The 21,472-nt window shown below is 40.4% G+C and overlaps 1 protein-coding gene across 9 annotated transcripts in view; it reads right to left on the bottom strand.

The window, feature by feature from the left end:
• NHSL1 (NHS like 1) overlaps window positions 1–21,472 on the bottom strand; it is a 234,445-nt gene that overhangs the window by 24,586 nt on the left and 188,387 nt on the right. For all 9 annotated transcript variants that reach the window (XM_039532498.1, XM_039532499.1, XM_039532497.1 and 6 more), the window contains 2 exons: window positions 14,267–14,391; window positions 2,580–2,772 (listed from right to left, as the gene is read on the bottom strand). In XM_039532498.1, the coding sequence (XP_039388432.1) occupies window positions 2,580–2,772; window positions 14,267–14,391 (318 nt within the window). The remainder of the gene's footprint in view (window positions 1–2,579; window positions 2,773–14,266; window positions 14,392–21,472) is intronic.

Below are 21,472 nucleotides of genomic sequence, written 5' to 3'. Positions count from 1 at the left end.
TTTTACAGCTGGAAAATAGTCCTAGAAAACCCACTGCAGCAGACACCACTATATGTCTCTTGATTAAAATGTAGAACGTGCTGTAAAAGCACTTGCTGGCCACCACTCCATCACTAAAAAATGGAGCAAAATCACTTGTGGAACGAGCTCAGCCCGTTTATCCTAAAGACAGAATCCATTTCCAAACTTGGATGTCTAGTCAGCAGCCTCTCAGCCTAATGCAATGCCCATGCATCTTCAGACCAGCCAGCAGATTTGTAATACTAATGTGTTAATTGCAATCTGTCCCACTGAAGAGCTAAACTGCCAGAACACCGTCATGTGGTGCACACCCCAGTAAAAGGCCTTGTAACTTATTCATTATTAATGCACTTTCAAAAATGCTTTCAATTTTCAAAAGCCACTTCTTGGGTTAATATTTTATTTCAGTCAAATAGTAATGAATAGGGATTTCTGTCTCATTTCTGTGCAAACAACATAAGAGTCACAAGTTATTAAAAAAGAGCAAGCAAAGTGTCGGAGAAAAACTCAGTTCTCGCTTTTTCGTTTGGGTGCAGCAGAGTCAGATACTTTATTCTGTTTAGCAGCTACAACAGGGAGAGAGTGCACTAGGACATAGGGCATAGGACATAGGACAAAAGCTGCTATGTATGTTGAACAGCAGGGCTTAAAGAGTGGCACAGAACAAAGTTTTCATTCTGCATTTTTTTTCCTCCCCCATATAAGTAAATTGAATATAGGAAATTTATAAAACAAAGTTATGCTGGGGGAAAGGATGATTTTTTTGAAACCTGTATTAGACTGCAGCAAAGGATAGATCCCCTTCATTACGGCACTCAATTCATTATTTTTTAAGTAGCACAGTAATAATTTCAGAGACCAGGAAACCTTATGGTTCATGTAGAGTAGTTTACATACCTAACAGTAATTTTGCTTTCCTCTAATCACTTTCATAGCCCCTTACTATCACTTATATAAAAGGAATAGAGTGCAAAACAAGCACTTCAAAGAAAGCAAGGTTTGTTATACAACTTGATGAAATTACAAGGACAATTTGTACAGATTCATTAACATTTCCAATACTGTATAGCTAAATTAAACCCATGGCAGTTACTTGATCTCTTATCTTTTTATTCTTCCCTGCCCCCTTCTTTCCATCTGTTTGTCTCCACTGTACATTTGCAGTACACAGAGGTCATTACTGTGAACTGCAGATTACTCAATTTATAAAGTATGTTGTGCTCCTGCTGTCACAATATCTAAGCCATGCTCAGACTTATTGATTACGGCAGATAATCCATTGTTCCCATAACACCACCTTCTGCACCTGTGTATCCTATATTTCCAAGATAATGCCAATTGGTCTGCAATACTTTAGTGTTGTATTTGTGTTGTTAATTAGAAACATTTCATTATTTTCTGGTGTCTTCTTTTAATGTCCATGACATTTTCTCTTGATTTGCAGATTTCTTTGTAGTGTTCATTATTGGCCTGAAGTTGTATAAAATTGTAAAATTTCACCAATGGAAACATTCAGCACTAATTCTATGCGGTTCTTTCACAAAATTATATTAATAAAAAGGATGTGTATTAAATAGTTATTAGTAATCAAACAGGAGAGGTGAACACCCCATCTTAATAAATTATTAAACAAAATCAAATATCACATGCTGTTGATTACAATATAATGGTAAGCTTGGAGTCAAATGGAAGCCATGTGAGGTTTGAAATAAGTCAGATACTGAATATCTTCCTGTTTCTGGCATCTAAACATAAACACACATCCTGAACAACCTATAATATACAAATCTTTATAATATTCAGACACAAGGAAAAATTAAGTGATGATTTAATCTTTCATGAAAGTTCTAATTTGGGATACACCAAAAACTTTTCTGGGTCTAGCTGGTTTTCAGCAGCATAACTTCCATAGTCTTAAATGGGAATTATGCAGCTAAAATCACCCACAATGTTTTTTTTACATTTAGGGTCAATATATTACTGATCTACAGAAATATGGAATGCATATATACAAAGGGAAATTTCCTCCCAAGAGCCATAAATATAAGCAGCCCAACAACTCTTTTTATATCCTCACCCATATTCTTTCCCTGTAAGCCTCTTGCCATCAATAATAAAAGGTTTTTTTTATTTAAGGATTTTATTTATATATATTATATATATATTATATATATATATATATTCCAAATGTTGAAACTCGCCCACTTTGTGGACAGAAATCTTTTGATAACTTCCCTTCCATAAATTCTTAAGATAAAATCCTGAAAATCATTGCCAAATGTAATTGATATCAATTTTCCCATTAGATCTCATCGATTTTTATTCTGTTTTAAGACCATGCTGTTGGTTTCCTTCATTAAATTAAATGTCTGACTAGGGTTCACAAACCACTGTTTTGAAATAAAGGTGCAATAACTAGTATTTATTTCAGGTGATGTAACTAAATCATGTGCTTCAGGTAACAAATAAACAAACAAAATTGACTAGGGTTCATCTTTCGCCCTCCCCCACCCCGCAACCCACAGGCATTCTAAACACCACTGAAATTAAAAGCCTACCAGTTACGTTAATAGGAACCACATCTGTTTGGACTGCTTGTGCTTGCTGTCGCATTTTCTCCTCTGGTGTTGGCAATGGAAGTGACTTGGTCCAGTTAGTTTGGGTGTTGATATCAGAACATTCATTTGAAACTGGTGTTCTAGCTCTCTTGATGCTAATAAGCTTTTCCTCTTCTGGGGAAGGGACTGAGCACTACAAAAAGAAATGTATACAACAGTATGAATTTCTTATAAGAAAAAAATGTCAGGACAAATTGTGACAGCCTTACTGACAACGAACAGTACTTGACACTGCAAGCAGTCTCACTGCAGCCAGCAGGACTACTCGTGGAGCGAGATACTACTCACAAAGAGTAAGGACATCAGAGCCTGCCCATAAAAAGTATGTTTTTTTTTTAAATGAAAACTTGTTATTTATCTAACAAAACTGCTCAGATTCAAGAGTATATGTTAAAGTAGCATGAGAAATGATCTTGAGCATGGCAAATGATAAAGTTATTTATTAACTGTATTCCACTTTGCAGTTAAGTATCAGAGGAGTAGCCATGTTAGTCTGGATCTGTAAAAGCAGCAAAGAGTCCAGTGGCACCTTATAAACTAACAGACGTATTGGAGCATGAGATTTCGTGGGTGAAATGCATGCATCCGACGAAGTGGATATTCACCCACGAAAGCTCATGCTCCAATACGTCTGTTAGTCTATAAGGTGCCACAAGACTCTTTGCTGATTTTGCAGTTGTTATTCTGGGAACAACTGCATTATGCACTATCAGATTAGTTAACTTCCATGTTTGCCTCCTTGTATGCCTCTCTCAGCAATGTGCTAGCAAGGGACATCAGAACTGAGCTCCTGTTTACCTAGTTGTGATGTGCACAGTTTTAGCAAGAAGCCTGTTATGAAGAGACAGTTTTTTATGCAGCTCAGTGAAGCAAAGAACTAAAATAAAGCACAGGAGAGAAACCCTGACCCACCTCAGTGATGAGGAAAAGGGTATACATTAATAATACCAAGGAACACAAACAATTAAGTTAACCACCATTGAATTTTACTAGGAAATCTAATTATTACCACACTATCATAGGATTTGCATACCTTATAAAGTCATTCCTTATTAAAGGACCATGCTTTGCGTCCATGCCGCTATTTGGGGGAGGTGGGCGGAGAACAACAAAGCTCGCACAGTATTTTCACTACCCAAAATTACTGTACCAAAAAAAGGCTTCCGGCTGAGTGACATTTGTTTAGTGGTACTATCATTTGTTATAGTACATGAGCCAAATTCTGGGGCCACAGGTGGTGGAGAGGGGAGGAACGTAACCCCTTTCTGATGTGAATATACTGATGGCGTCAGTCAGACTAATTCCAAGGACAGTTGGACCGAGTACATATGCAGAACAGAGGGCGCTGTGCACATGCATGGGCTTGGAGGTGAGGGTCAAGATCCCTGAACAGTTCATCATAAATTCTCAGCTCTCTTCCCTGGAGCCAGGGAGGTTATCGTAGCCAACCCCAGTGACAGGGAAGGATAGAGAACTGGAGAAAAGTCCTTGTTTAGAAAGAAAAACAAAATATTTTGTAAGTGTTAGGAGAAGCTGTGGTGTTGATGGATCTTCCCTCTCTCTGACTACCATGCTCCAAGTTACTCCCGCTTACATTTCTACTGACATCTGTGTTTCAGGACATTCAACCTGGGATGGTGTGCACCAATTCAGTCCCTTTGTCATTCTGCCAGGTAAGAACAACCCCTTATTAGGGAGGCATTATCAAAAACTCGCTCTTCAATGAGGTATCCAATCACTGCTGCCCACTGCTATCATTCATTCCTCATAGCTTGACTGTCATATATGGAAGTGGAATCCGTGACTCTCTGCAGGTGCTTTGCAGCCTCTACTTATGGGCCAGGGGCTGAGGATTTGGGGAGATGTCTGTACAATATATATATTTAAACAGAGATTTAAAAAATTGTACTCAATTTTTCTAAAAAGTACAGTAGTATAAAAATGGTGTAGGCAGCTGTTGTGCTGCTTAATACATGGATCACAATCATCTCACTGTCCTGTTGTACTCCCACCGTTTGTTGTATCCGATTCACCACCACCACCACCATCTAGACTGTACGCCCTTTGGGGCCAGGGCCACCTTTTTATGATTTGTTTGAACAGTGCCTAGTACAATGGGGATGGGGCCTCTCGATGGAAATGATAAATGACACTAATAATACTGTATTCCCATGATATGGGAATATGCTTTGAAGTGTAAGATTTTCTTTATATTTCTCTATTGAATACTATATTGATGATCCTGGTGTATTATCTGATCTATGGACACTTCCATTCATATTTTAGAGGTGCCAAATACCAACCGTCTTAAGTTCATTAAGGGCTTGTCTACACTTACCAGATTGATGCTACAGCGATTGATGCATTGGCAGTTGATTTAGTGGGTCTAGTGAAGACCCACTAAATCAACTGCCGATCACTCTCCTATTGACTCCTGTACGCCACCTGATCGAGAAGAGTAAGGGGAGTCGACAGGACAGCATCTCCTGTTGACGTTGCATAGTGTGGGCGCCGCAGTAAGTAGATCTAAGCTACATCCATTTGAGTTACGCTATTCACGTAACTCGAACTGGGTAGCTTAGATTGACTTTTCCCTTTAGTGTAGACAAAGCCTAAGTATAGTTTAGGGACCCAATCTTGCACAAAGCTCCATGGGCAGATCCTTGTGGCTATGCTCCACTGAAGCCAATGGGAATCACTTCATGCAGAGAACTGAGGTCTAAATTGCTTTAAAAAAATCTCAACCCTCAACAGATTTTTTTCCACCACTGAAGCTTTTAACAAAACTGCATGAGATAAGCAATGGAGAAAAACTAACAAACACTATCACATAAGGAATGGCAGCTTGTATTCCATGTTTCAGCCAAATTTGGTTAAAAAATATATATATAGCTGAGGTATAATGGGTTTCTAATGAAAATGGCAAATGATCCTGAACTGTAAGTGGTGTTAACCTGTATTGTTACAGTACAATAGAACAGAAAGGAAAAATAGTGTGTGTGTTTGTTTCAATGGAGTAGTCAGAATCTATTTGATGGTGAGTAACATTATTTCCAACCAGAGGTTTTTCTCTCTCCTTGGTTCATGTGCCAAGGGACATATTTGAAGCACAGTTTTGCCCTTTGTGTGTGGTGATAAGCTCCAGTAACCTACTTTTCCTCTGGTTGCTTGATACTGTCAGAATCGATAACTGTCACATTGAAACTATGTGGTGCTCTAGGTCTCAGCTGTCATCAGGCAATCACCAGGGGCTGCTCCAGTATGACAAGTGACAGAGATATTCAGTTAAGAAGCTCGCCTTCTCTTTCAAGGAAATTACTCTGACAAACAGGGCACAGACAATATTTTTCTTCTAAATGAAGCTGTTGTACAGTGGAGTGATCAGATGGAGGGGAAACAACAAAAACATCTAGAAGGAGAAAACAGTGGTGGAATCCTGATTATCCAAAGATCTGGGGCAACTGCCTACATTTTTCAGAAAAATCAGGATTCAGAAAATTAAGGGGGCCAAATGAGCAAACAAATATACAGGTGAAGATCCTTGTGAAAAGTGATTCAAAGCACTATTTGTGCCGACTGCAGCTAAAATGCTGTTTTGATGGAAACTGCTCTTTCAAGCTAGAGGACACGTTGGTATTTCCATTAAAAGGGAGTTTTGGAAATTTGGTGCTTTAGGGGGTGGGGTGGGAAATCAGGCTCCAACTACAGATGATTTTTTCCCATTGTACTGGCTTCTTGAAGCACACAACTTCCCCTTCTTCCTATTCCTGCTCCCAGGATACTAACAGTGGCAGTGGTAGGTACTATTTGTTTACACTTTTCCACATCAGTGTACTGAAAAGGCCTGACATTTACAAAGCTGTGCACAGATCACCTGCTGGGAAACAGCAGCCTGGGTCCATTTGCATTGAAATGGTTCAGCTCTAAATTGGCCGATTATGGGAGATACAGATTTCTTGCCAAATATGGAAGTAGGCTCTTTTAAATATTTCAAGGTCATCTACTTTTCTAGGCTAGTGCACACAGGCTTGTATGTAGATTAGATGAGTGACCATTCTAACTGCAGGAATATCTTTTATCAAATAAGGCACATTACATCACAGTGGTAGTGCAAGGGGCAATACTACGAGATTATACTGGCCATATAGCACATCAGTATAGCCATAAACACAGAGTATTTCTGAAACAGAAAGCAACTTTCCCATTTTAGAATTGTAAAAATTCTCTGCTTCATACTGGCTTTTATTTTGGACCAATAGGGCCAAATTTCAAAGTGTGGCTTCTAATTTGTAGGTACATATCTTTGCATGAGCTACTGCTTGAATGCTCAGTTTTTCGTTGCACATGCAAATGATGAACTTGGACCATATACAATTTTTCATTGATGTGCGCATTGGACATTGTAGAAAAAAGTCTGAACTAAAACAGAGGTTGAAGTGAGATCTCCCCCCTTGGAAAATTTGGCCTACAGGGAAATAGACTCAGCAAGGCTGTTTCCTCTAAACTCTTCATCATTTTGTTGGGATTCTGTCCCTCAGTGTTCCCGTTACCTATAAAATGGTTTCTCTTCCTCAGAAGATTTATACTATTTGCTTCAAAGACCTTAACTGGCAACCGACTCTAGGCTGATTATTTCACAGCATGTTCTGCCTAAATTCCCTGTTTACTCTTAATCTCCTAATAGAGACAGACTGCCCCCAAAGGTTTCTAGAAGGTCACCTGGAAGTCCTGTCTTCTCAGATGACAAATTAAACCTCTATAAACTTGCCCTTACAATAAAAAAAAAAAACACCTTGAAATGTCTATTCACCCTGCAACCATTTCTATGAATAAAACTCCTCTGAACAGATAAGCAAAACTGAGAACTAAAGTCTATGCAGAGCTTTGGATAAGAACAGAATAGCTTTCTATTCATGTATCTCATTGTCCTGTTTGCAGTTTCTTCTCCAGGCAAATACTAATTTAATGGCTTCAAGTGCTATTCTGTTTAATAATAATAATAATAATATAAAAAAACCCACCACACAAACCAAAGGCCTTTACATTTCTTTCCTGGTCAATCCACAGTTTGTGTAACTACTCCATTTAGTGTGTATACTCCAATCTTTTTGGGATCACTGCTGCTTTCACTATGAATCTGCATTCAATTACATTAAATTTGTCATTTACTGGTCCAACTAGTGACAATCCTCAAATCCCTCTGAATCTGGGAGAATCCTCATTATTGATTATATATTTACCATTTTCAGTCTCACTTACCAACTTTGCTATTGGTATCTCAATCATTCACTTCCTATTATAAACAACATCTGAAACCAAACCACCTCTCTGTTGTAAGGCAAGGTGGCTGGAACTTCTTTTTAGGAACAGTTAGTATTTCTTACATTATTTATCTCAAGATGGACAACCTGGACAGACTTATCTCCAGTTTTCTTGACTAATTCATCAATCCCTTAGCCATTGCTCCAGAACTCTTATCACTCACTGTCTTGTTAAGGGAGGTTTTTCTTGTGAGTAGAAATGACTTAGCTACAAAAAGCCATCAAGTCTTCTAGTATCTTCTTTATCTCCTTCTCTTTCCTCTGTTGCTACAGTGCTTCTTTAATAAATTTCTGTGTATTAGAATTCTACCATTTGAACAATCATTTGAAGAAAATGGGTGGGATTTCCAAACGTGCCAAGTGATTTAGAGGCATACATCCCTTAACTTTCAATAGGACTTATGCCTCTAAAATCACTCTGGCCTCTTGAAACTCCCATCCAACATACACACAAGCTTTCCTTTTGGACAGTGCCCTTCTGTTAATCTCTTCACTACATTATCTCCTCAGTGTCTTATGGTTTCCTAGCCAGTGCTCCTTATGACATTTTGTTTTTGCTATGCAGACACAACATCATCACAACTGCCAGCCTGCCACACCCCTGGGGTATTAAGAAGCATGAAGCAATATAATGCAGGAGCTATGGCTCTCAAAGCAGTACAGGCTTCTCTTAGCCTGTATACACTGAAGGAAATTTCATCAATGAAGATCAATATTGTTACAAGAGCCAATTCAGGAAGTCCAGAGCTCTCACAACTCACATCAATGTAGGGTTTTCAAAGGGGCCTAAGGCAGCTAGGCACCCAGTTCTTTGAGACTCCTTGGAAAACCCCAGCTTCAAATCTCAATTCCCAGGTGTAAATACTATTAATAAATTTCTTTCCACCTATGATTTCTAAGGACCCCAACTGCTGCAGAATGCTAAAAAGAAAAGAGAACCAACAGCTCTGATGAGCAAAGTGACAAATATATATTTTCTTCCCCATTAACAAGCGGGAAATACTTTTTTCTACCCGTTTGTTGAAATAAAGGCACAGTGTGATGCATCTCTGAGTCCATGTACTCTGTGCAATCAGCATTCCTTATTGTCAAATCATGCTAGTCAGAATATTTGAAAGCTTTTGATCACTAATAGAACTAGATGATTGTCATCAAATAGCCATTAAATAAAACATACTGCTCCTCCCAGAAGTTTAACGAGAAGCGACTGTTAACAGGTTTGCAAAGGCGATGAAAATGTGTTAGTTTATCAAGTAAACAAAGGATCTGAGCTGCAGACAACTGAGCTAATGCGAAAAAAGGGCACGACTGGATTTAACATCACTTTTGTTGGTGGTTGTTTTTGTTTGTTTTTACAAAGAAAACAGCAGCAAGTGAGGAACAAAGAATAAAAGCACAGTAAGATTCCAGATATGCTAATGCTACAGTAACATCAAGCTGCAACTAGGACAGCTGGATGCTTCCATTGTGGCGAGGTACCTTGAGGCTCCATGGAACCAAGGAACAGCAGGCGCTAATGCAAGACTGAGATATGCAGTCTAACAGACTAGACTGTTGAGTGAGAGAAAAAGAAAGAAAGAAAGAGAATGAGTGAAAAAGAGAATGAATGAGAAAAAACATGTAAAACGACAAACATATTTAAATTATATAGTATAATACACACTTTCAGAAAGCAAGGGGGAATCAGCAAAAACAATGAGGAGTCCTTGTGGCATCTTGGCGCTTGGCTACACTTACAAATTTGCAGCGCTGCAAAAGGGTGTGAAAACACACCCTCTCCAGCGCTGCAAATTGCGGCGCTGCAAAGCGCCAGTGTGGTCAAAGCCCCAGCTCCCAGCGCTGTCCGTTATTCCCCACAGGGAGGTGGAGTACGGACAGCGCTGGGAGAGCTCTCTCCCAGCGCTGGCGCTTTGACTACACTTAGCGCTTCAAAGCGCTGCCGCGGCAGTGCTACCGCGGCAGCACTTTGAAGTGCTAAGTGTAGCCATAGCCTTAGAGACTAACAAATTTATTTAGGCATGACTCCTCATTGGCTTTACAGACTAACAGGGCTACCACTCTAAAAGGGGGAGTCAGTGACTGAAGTAACACCTTCTTTGTTACTAGGAAACCAGCTAAGCACAGGCCACTGAGAGTGATGGTCTTCTTTTACAAAAAGAGAATCAGTAAGACTAATCCAGTCTTTACTATTGAGATTTAATATACAAAGGGACAAATTCATCCTTAATGAACTCCACTTAGGCCTTGTTTACACTGCCATTTTACAGCGCTGAAACTTTCTCCCTCGGGGGGTGTGAAAAAACACCTCCCTGAGCGCTGCAAGTTTCAGTGCTGGAAAGTGGCAGTGTAGACAGTGCACCAGCGCTGGGAGTGTGGGGGTGGGGGGGTTTACAGCTCTGGGAGAGCACTCTCCCAGCGCTGGTGCCGTGACTACGCAGCCATGTTAAAGCACTGCCGCGGTAGCGCTTTAACGTTGGTAGTGAAGACATACCCTCGTGGAGTTACACAAGGAAACAATTTAGTTCATATTGTGTGTACTGTAATTTAGAAGCTTTTCCATGAGAAAAAAAGGGCAGTGTAAATATTTTGTATTATACGAACTCTTTCAGAAAACCATACTTGTTTATTCAGTCTCTTGTTTTTTTAAAAAATGGATAAACTCGCCTATACATCCCTGACAGTTCGCTGGAATAGTCACCTGGAATACCAGACACTCTGCCAATCCAAACCTTTCCTAAGCAGACAGTGTAGTGTTTTTTGATGTGAACATCATCCTCTGGTGACTTAGCTGAGAGAACTATACTTACACTTGTACCATGATTTCATGTCAACTGTCTAGAAAATAAAGAATTATCCAGCTACATCACCTAGTCTCCCAGAAATTTTTAGAGAGCATGGAAACTTCAGATAAGTCCATTATCTGAAATTACCATGCTTTATAATATAGTTTTCCTGAAGCAAAAATGGAATAATGCCAATTTAGGGGAAAGTTTTCAAACAGTAAATGAGAATTCATTGATCCATTCACTATTCTATTACTCTCCAATTACAACACTGAAATATGTCATTCTTCTGACCTGCCTGTTAAATGTTTGCTTTGATTGCTTTTGATAAACAGCAGATATCATTAGAAAGCTTTCATGAAGAGGGGATGTTTTTGCTGTTTGAATCAGTCTTGCTGCAATATGGAAGAATTCTGAGCTCAAATCCAGACTGTTGCTTGAGTACTTTTCTAACCCCATAAATTAAAACTTATGGGCTCAAGTCCCATTTACAGCTACATTCTTAGAAGCCTTTGACTTTTTTACTAATGGGATTAAACTTCAATTTTAGAGAATGGTTTTTGAGAGGTGGTAATTCAAACAAAGTAAAATTCTAGAATATCACTTTAAAGTTAAAAAAAAAGTTGCTACAGATGCAAAAAAGAACATGAACCATTGAAACTCTACAGTACGAAGGGAGAGCCACACTGCAATTTTACTAATAGGTAAAATCCTACTAAGTTTTTAAGCTAGAGTGAGAGAGATAATGGTGCTCAGTTAATTAGTGCCACTAAAAACTGTGTCAACCTTGCATCTGTCTATCCTCCTTCACACTAAACCATGCTTTGAGTAACACAGATTAAGAGGAAGTTGTTTTAATTTGAAATAGAAATGCTATTCACTCAATGAATTGTAATCATTTATAGTTAAACATTTCAGAACGCATAGACTAACTGAACAAAATATTAGCAATTCCTTTATTAATAATTTTAAAACAACATACCACAGAAACCTTAAGGATGACAGTGTTTAGTCTCTAAGCAGAATTATCCATGGCAATTAGTCCTTAGTAGGTCTGCTCACCTATAAACAACCTTAATGTTACATCATACCTCACTAGTTTTACAAATGCAGTTCTATGGACTATCTATCTATAAGGACCACAATACTAACTAGGACAACCAGATACTTAAAATAGCTTAAAAACACACACAAACACACACACACACACACAGCAACAGCTATGAACACATGTAGACAATAGTTTTTATAATAAAGAGCACATATTGTATTATGACTCCTAGTGATTTCAATAGGTCTTTGCAGATTATCATTGTAATATTCTCACTTCCATACTGCATACACAATGGGTTTAAATGAGATGTTACAATGGATACTGTTAAAGCACAGCAAGAATAGTTGAAGTTTCTACAAAGCCACAGCCCTATCATTGATGTGAGGCAATGTGGACAATGGAAGTGGGAAAACTATATTATATTATCAGTCACTTTACATTGAATTCAAAGGACCGGCAGACCTCACAGTGTAGACACAATTTATATACTGACACACATACGCAAACACATGGTATAATGTTAGTATTAAACAACCAAAAAGAGAAACTAAACTACCATAAAGATAAGGGCTGTGATACGAACTGACAAAAGAATGCCAGGTTATTGGTGGGCAGGCAATATTTTGTACCAAGATATCACAGGATACAATAACTTGGATACTACATGCGCGCCAACACTTACGCACAATGTTAAGGAGTTAAGAACAGCTTACCATTTCGCAGATTGGAATTTTCTTGCTTTTATACAGTTAACTCAGAACTTTAATATTAATGCAACACAGTGTTTCTGTAGTTGAAATGACCAAAATCACATGAAGACTACAAAACCATCTTAACCATCTTATAGCTAAAACTGTCCCTTCCATCACACTTCATTTGTTTCAGTAATTTCCAGGTTCTGAGACAATTGCCCAGCGTTGCTGAGCTGAGACAGGGAACATAATACGAAGCAAACTGACATGCAGTGAGCCAAACCAATATCAATATGAGATCTTTCATTTCCTTGGAATTCATTACAGAGAGATGGGATACATTAGGACAGAACTTCTGAGTACTGAAATGACATGGAGGGAGGGATAGCTCAGTGATTTGAGCATTTGGGGGGAGGGATAGCTCAGTGGTTTGAGCACTGGCCTGCTAAACCCAGGGTTGTGAGTTCAATCCTTGAGGGGGCCACTTAGGGATCTGGGGCAAAATCAGTACTTGGTCCTGCTAGTGAAGGCAGGGGGCTAGACTCAATGACCCTTCAGGGTCACTTCCAGTTCTAGGAGATCGGTATATCTCCATTATTAAAATAAATTAAAAAAAAAAAAAAAGACAACCACATTACACCAGGGTATGAAGTCAGTGTACTCATTGTGTGAACACAGTCATGTTGTGTACCTGGGTTAATGGCCCCACCTGACACTTTATCATAAAAAGATTAGTAAAAACTAACATGACCCTATTTCAAAACAGCTGCCATTGTAATATATAAGATACACCTTCTCCCTGGAACATTACCAGGCCATTCACACTGTCATCCTTGTATTACACTAATGGGAACTTTATTTAGATATAGATATATATAGTCAGAGCTAGGATTTTCAAAGAGCCTAAGGAAGTTAGGTGCTAATAAAAGTTGGGCATCTAACTCCCTTAAACTTCTTTATAAATATCAGCCTATATAAATAATATGAAGAGCAGGTTTTATAGTCCACTTAATGAATTCTTCCCAATCTCCTGCATCCTTATTAGGGCTGTCAATTAATCGTAGCTAACGCAAGCGATTAACACAAAACAAATTAACTAGATTTAAAAAACAGCCATGATTAAACACAGTTTTAATCACACTGTTAAACAATAATAGAATACCAATTTAAAATAATAAAAAATATATTTTGGATTTTTTCTACATTTTCAAATATAGTGATTTCAATTACAACACAGAATACAAAGTATGCAGTTTTCACTTTATATTATTATTTTTTATTACAAATATTTGCACTGTAAAAAAAATAAAAGAAATAGGATTTTTCAATTCACCTCACACAAGTACTGTAGTGCGATCTCTTTATTGTGTAAGTGCAACTTACAAATGTAGAATTTTAGAGCCTACAAGTCCACTCAGTCCTACTTCTTGTTCAGCCAATCATTAAGACAAAAAAGTTTGTTTACATTTACAGGAGATAATGCTGCCTGCTTTTTATTTACAATGTCACCTGTAAGTAAGAACAGGCGTGAGAAGGGAGAACAGGAATGGCACTTTTGTAGCCAGCATTGCAAGTTATTTATGTGCCAGATATACTTAATATTTATATGTCCCTTCATGCTTCAACCACCATTCCAGAGGACATGTTTCCATGCTGAATTTAAATTGGTATTCTATATTGTTTAACAGTGCAATTAAAACTGCGAATAACTGCAACTTTTTTTTTTAATTTTGAAATTGCGTGTATTTTTAAATCATTTGACAGCCCTATTCCTTACCTTTCGTTCAATTTCTTCATAATCGTCTTGGTAACTTCCACAGGCTGCACTAGAAGAAGAGAAGGTTGGACCCTGAGAGTAATATTGAGAACTTCGATAGCCATCCCTCCGCAGCTTGTCACATTCTGCACATGGAAGAGGAAGAAACGAAAAAAAAAAGATGGATAACATTTTATTCCCATTCTCTTACTTGTATCCAGTGTCTAGTGTAAGAAAGGCATAGGGATCAGTATAAAGCTTGATACATATGAGTCTAATTGTAACTGAGCATTAAAATAACAACTGATCCTTATCTGTCAGTAGTCATCACTAATCTTTTTTTCTGGCCAGTTTCTAATATGAATTATAACACTAGACTGCAGATATCATACATACATTCTATTTTTCATTAAGTATGCACAGGAGTAATTACACATGTACATCAGTTCATATATACATACATCCATCTACTGATATCATATTACAAAGGCCAATACCTGTTGCTTTTTTACTGTACAGCAAATCTAAAAAGAAAATACATGATATTTACTGAGAGTATGGTGATGTACACTTCTACAGTACATTACCATTTTCAAACAGATAATAGGATACTATTTTGAAATTCTATACCTATAGGTATAGGATAGATATAATTTATTTTGGGAGACAGGATCTCTAGAAATACTATAAATAAGAGGGAGAGCGAGAAAGAGAATTTTCTTTAAGCGTGGTCGGGCTCAGTGTCTTGACAGATGGCAGCGTACTACAGTACGGGAGATGAAAGTGTGCTAGCAACAGTGAGGGTCTCATTTGCCAGGCTGGTAGACCTCCATAATGTACCCTACACTTGGAGTGAGGCTATTGCTCACTACTCAAGCACCATCTGCTAAGTGGCTTTGGCACTGACCAATCGTCTAGCCTCCCAATCTGGGGAAGACACAACCCTTGCAGTGTTTTTAGAAAGAGAGGCAGGAGTCCAAATTATAGGGATCCTTAGAACCTCAGGTCAGCCTTTGTCAGGCCACGTGGGAAGAGTGTAAAGTGAAGAGTCTTTCATGTAGAGGAGGAATATAGAGTAAAATTGAGGGAGGGATTAAAAAAAAAACAACCACCACCCAAATTGGCCAAAATCCCAGTATCACTTCATTTCCCTGAATAAAATTTCTGTAGCTGTGTTCCTGTCTGTGTACTTTTCTTAATTGATATTCAGTGTGATTGTGTTCAAGATTAACAGATGCTGGAGCATAAGGAAAAATTAAATGTTCAAGATGTGACGACCAAACTAATCTGCCCAGTCAAACTGTGAGTTTTACATTTCCAGAGACTGAAGTCTGAATCTGTGGCGAGATTAGCAAAGCACAAATAAAAATAAGTATTTATTACACCTCTACCTAAGTAACGGAAATGTCTCCTGTATAGTGGGCATTGTCATGATGCAAACAGCTTTTGTCATTACTTACTGGAGAAGAGGTGTTTTGAGAATTAACATTTTTGTGCCTGCTTCACTCCTTACCGTTTGACCTATTTGTGTGTGTGTATACATATATATAAATAAAAACTTCATTTTTTTCTGAATTGAGGGCACCTTTTAAGGAGGAATTTTGCTTGGCGAATCATTAAATGGAGTTACAACTTGCAACCAGAGAATAATTTGGCTTTGTTTTTACTGTTTATTCAAAAGAGTCTCAAATCTTATATTCTACAAATTAGGTTTTCCCCACTGATTCCTCTACTGTTTTCAACAAGACATCCATAAAGTAGTTTGTGGATGGCAAGGAATATCATACTCTAAGACAGCCTCCAAAACAGAAATCCCTTTTACTGAATACAGGCATCTAATTCTGTGAGACAAAGCCTGTTTTAAATTGCAATGTTTTTAATGGAATGCAATACCAAGTTTCACAATTAACTTAGAGGTGGGGGGAGAACAAGATTATGGCACATGATCTTCCCTGCCCCATGAACGCATCATATTACAAGGCCACATATTTGGTTCAAGGTCTGGTGTTCTTGCTGTGAAGTTGCACAATTGTCTTGGTTTCTAAATCATGGCTTTGTACAATAAAGACAGAGTATTGTGTTTAGTGGCTCCTTCTGCTAGTATGTTCCAATCTGTACTCAAGAGCAGCTACTTTTTACCTCACTGTAACTAAACCGGGAACACCTAAGATGAAGACGACAAATATGTAGAATGATACTGCAAAAGACAACAGACCCCAAATATTACCCCCTAAAAAATGAAGGTGCAGCTTTTAAAGATCACTTGCAAAGTAAAATACAGAAGGTGTGTGGGTTGTAATTGTTGTGAGTGTAACAGATGGCAGTTTGCTGGGAATATCACAGCATAGTGATCGGACTGTGCATCATGGAAATACCGTGGTCGGGGTGAGGGTGATGGTTGAAGAGTCTCAGGTTTAGAGTGGGTAGCGCTTGCTAGACCACAAACAGCAAATACAGCTTCAGTTGTCCTGAACTGTGACAATTCATTTTTTAGTCTTTGTATGATTTATAAATAGAGCTGGTCAAAATTCTTCACATGCAACATTTTCCTGTTTAAAAAGTGGTTTAATCAAAATCAGACTTTTCCACAGATAAATGTTGATTTTGACATAATTTTTGATTTTCTGAACAGGAGAATCTAATGAAAAATATCCTTTTGACATATTGAATTGTGCTGTTGAAATTTCCCATATTGACATATCCAATTAGATACTTTTCGAAATTTTCCATTTAACAAAAATTTTCTATATTTTGCCTTTGTGTTCCATTTTGCAATGGAATGTAATTTCAAGATCTTGACACTTTTTGTGAAAGGAAAACTCAACATTTCAAATAAGTCTATTTATAAGGAAAAACTAAAAGGTTATTTTGAGGGTTGGTTGGGGGGGGGGGGGGGAGTTTTGTCTAAGCCCGAAGACTTGATGGATGTCTGGAGAACTAGCACATTTATAACATCAGAAATTATTATTATTAAATTTCTGGGTGGCCAGGAATGTGGTGGGTGCCTCACAAAACAAGTAAAACTTAGTCACTTCCCTGAAAAGTGTACAACATGACACAAGTAAAGTCCATAAACAGCCAAGGGAGAAGGTGTGACAAGGAGAGGATGATGTCCAAAAGTGGTTACTCAGTAGGCCACATACACTTCTTGATGAGACTGTTACTTGGATTTTTGTTACCTTTCCTCCCATCACTTTTTGTAAGCTTTGCAGCAGCTGTGAGTATTTATGCGGGATTTCAATGCAACAAGAGAAGTGGCTTGGTAAATAAACTGAAATAGGGAATTCCAAACATAGAATGCAATGTGGGAAGAAGCACAGAGAAGCCTGTGAGAGAAGGAGCCAAGGATAATATTGCTGTCAGAGTACAGAGGGCTGGGGGAGCCACAAATGAAGACCAGTTCAGAGATGAAGGCAGGACTATACAAAGTTGAACCTTGAGGATGAAGACAAAAGAGGAGGTTACTTATCTATAACCGGAGGTTGTTCGAGATGTGTGGCCCTGTCTGCATTCCACATGTAGGCACATATGTGCACCATGCACCTAATCCGGAAGTGTTTCCTAGCAGTGTCCATTGACCCACACGTGGGGTAGTGCATCTCCTTGTGCTTCCACTCGAGGATATAAGATGTAGTGCAGGTCGACGCCACACCAGTTTTCCCTTATATGACTGCATATTCTAGTCCAAATCAGAGGGAGAGAAGGTAGCTAATGGAATATAGATAGAACTCGAAAAACCTCCAGTTACAGGTAAGTAACCTCCTCTTCTTCTCTGAGTGATGGTCCCTATGTGTATTCCACATGTGAGTGACTTGCGAGCAGTGGACAGCACAGAGGTGGGTGCGAGGATGCTAATGGCACTGCGTCTGCAATACGGTATGGCCCATGGTTGCATCCACTGCTGCCACATGCATTATAGCATAATGTGCCGTAAATGTGTGGACAGAGCACCATATTGTGGCCCGGCAGATGTCCTGTTATGGCACATCCACTACTGAGGCTGAGGAGACGGCCTGTACCCATGTAGAATGGGCTGTTACTCTGCCAAGAGGAGAGAGGTTGGAGCATTTGTAGCACTCACAAAGATGCACCCTGAGACCTATTTAGATACCTGTTGGGGAGAGAGGGCCTGTCCCTTTAACTGTTCAGCGATGTCAATGAAAAGACCTGGCGACTTCCGGAAGGGGCCTGTGGCGGTAGAACACCAGTATGCGTTGAGGGAGTGCAGGGCCCTGTCAGCGGGGCAGGTGTGTGGTTTCAGATGGAACACAGGCAAGGAGATGGATTGACTGAGATGAAATTCTGACATTACCTTAGGAAGGAATTTGGACTGTAGACTTAAGGAGACCTTGTCTTGTGAAATACCATGGGGGGAAAGAGAGGAGGAGCTGCCATCATGGCTCATTTGGTGGTGATGGCAACGAAGAATGCCACTTTCCTAGCGAGGTGGGTCAGGGAGCATGTCACCATGGGTTCAGGGTGTGGTCTGCTGAGGGTAGAGAGAACAGCGTTAAGGTCCATGGAGGTGTGGACTTCACAACCAGTGGAAATGTGTTATTCAAGCCCCTCATGAAGCATACCAAAGTGGTAAGAGGGTGTTGTGACGTTATTGATATAAACTGGGACCATATAGAACATGGGTTGCAACCAAGGTCCTGTAGTGGCACCAAATCTTAGGTAAAGGGGGTCATATAAGGTGTCTAAGACCAGGTTATGGGTTGCTGGTTATGATTATGCTGTCTGTATGTCTGTGTACCATTTTGTAGTTGAAGTTATAAGTATTGGCTCTGTACTGTCTGTATTTGGTATTGTGCTCTGCTTCTGGGTGATATTCCAGACAAGTGGGTGTTAGCTCTGCCTAGCCTGCTTGATGGCCCATTAAGGACCATCACCTACACAACTGACCCATGGAGAGAAGGCAGACACGCCTTGTGATTCAGCAAATTATGCAGGGACTGGCCCATGTGACTCCAGACTCCATTTTGCTGTAATTTTCCACAGTAAGGACAAAGAGATTCTTACACCTGGAAAAGCCTATATAAGGCTGATGCTTCATCTCCATCTTGTCTTCAATCCTGGAGGGACTTTGCTACAAACTGAAGCTCTGAACAAAGGACTGAATGACCCATCCCAGCGGGGGATGTACTCCAGAGACTTGATTTGAACCTGCAGTTTACTCCATCACTGCTGCAAGCCTGAACTAAGAACTTTGCTATTACTGTATGTAATTGGTTCCATTTAACCAATTCTACCTCTCATCTCTACCTTTTTCCCTTTGTAAATAAACCTTTAGATTTTAGATTCTAAAGGATTGGCAACAGCGTGATTTGTGGGTAATATCTGATGTGTATATTGACCTGGGTCTGGGGCTTGGTCCTTTGGGATCGAGAGAACCGTTTTCTTTTACTGGGGTGTTGGTTTTCATAATCATTCATCCCCAGGAGGAGTGCACTGGTGGTGATACTGGGAGACTGGAGTGTCTAAGGGAATTGCTCGTGTGACTTGTGGTTAGCCAGTGGGGTGCAACCGAAGTCCCTTTTGTCTGGCTGGTTTGGTTTGCCTTAGAGGTGGAAAAACCCCAGCCTAGGGCTGTGACTGCCCTGTTTGAGCAATTGGTCCTGATTTGGCACTCTCAGTTGGGTCCCGCCAGAACAGCATCGTCACAGGTGTAAAGACAGAGGTGTCATCCACTGGCAGGAGAAAGGCGCTAAGTGCAGCCAGGCGTACTTGAATAGAGTTGAGACTCCAGACCCATGGTTTGAGGCTGAGAAGATAGTTGAGGATGATCATTGTGTCCCCCAAAGTGGTGGTAGCAATGGGCCCACTCTATGAAGCATCTCCACTTAGCGCGGTACCAGGTTCTGGTGGATTCCCTCCTGCTTTGGGTGAGGCTCTGCCAAATCAGGGCAGAGCATGTGTGGTCTACACTTGACACACATCCAAATACCAGGCTGGGAGGTGAAGAATGTCCAGATTGGGATGGCACTGTCTGCCCCGATCTTGGGTAAGGAGATCCTGGAGTGTGCAGAGAGATACTGCTGGTTGGGTGGAGACCCTCAGGAGGTCGGTGAACCAGAACTGCCGGGGCCAACAGGGCGCTATGAGGATGTTGGTGGCACTGTCCTGGTGAATCTTGTGAAGAACCTGTGGCAGAAGGGGAATGGGAGGAAAGGCATGGCGAAGGTCACCCTTCCAGGAGAGGAGGAGAGCGTCACCTCAAGAGCCCTTGCCTAGAGCTCCGCTAGAGCAAAAGAGGCAAAGAGTTACCAGCAGGGCATCCCCCACCCTGCAGAGAGGTCATTGAGCATGGCATTGTGTATCGAACCATTGTACATCACTGGGGTATAGAGTTCTGCTGAGAACTAGGCAGGTGGGAGGGCGATGAGGTGAGAAGGAGAGGGACTCTATGAAGTATCCGTGGTGGATGATCTCCACTGCCCAACTGTCCCTGGTGATTTTGCCTCAATGACTTGGGATGCGGTGCTTGGCACTGAAGGAGGTTCACTGCTCTTGACCCAAGCGTCAAAACTGGCCCTGGGCCTGTGGTTGGGAAAAGGTCGAGGAGGCGGTCATAGCGGCGGTGGGGAAACAAGGCCTCAGAGTGCTGTTGCCAAAGTGGGAGCTTTTCCAGGCACTGGTAGTACGGTGGGTAAGAGGAGTGTGGCCACAGGAAAAAGGGTTGTTTCTGGTGTCTGTGTCACGGAATGTAGATGCCAAGGGAACACCTTGAAGAGATTGGTCTCATCGAAAGGGAGGTCGCTGACTGGATTTTGGACCTCTCTAGGGAAGCTGGAAGATAGAGCCACGAGTTCCTGCGCATGACTGTGCTGGTGGGCTAGTGACCGAGAGGCAGTGTTGGCTGCGTCCACTAATCCCTGGAGGGCCACTTTGGTTACCAGTCCCCTTTGTCCACCAGCATCTGGAACCACTCCTGGAGTTCTAGCAGAAGCTTGTTCTTGAACTCTGCTAGCCTGTCGTAGCTGTTAAAATCATACTTGGCTAGCACAGCCTGGTCGTTTGCAACACGGAACTGCAGTCCCATGGATGAAAAGACCTTCCTGCCCATCAGGTCCAGTCTCTTGGCCACCTTTTGGGAGGGGCAGACTTTTGCAGCTGCTGCCACGCCCGTTCTGCAGCCACCTGAACAACCAGGGAATTGGGAGCAAGCTGGGGAAATCATCTCCCTTAGCTAGCACAAAGTACCCCCTCTCTGCTCTCTTGGCTGTT

This window comes from Mauremys reevesii, linkage group 3 (assembly GCF_016161935.1).
Source record: "Mauremys reevesii isolate NIE-2019 linkage group 3, ASM1616193v1, whole genome shotgun sequence".
Classification (NCBI taxonomy): domain Eukaryota; kingdom Metazoa; phylum Chordata; order Testudines; family Geoemydidae; genus Mauremys; species Mauremys reevesii.
This window is presented reverse-complemented; position numbering and strand designations above follow the sequence as displayed.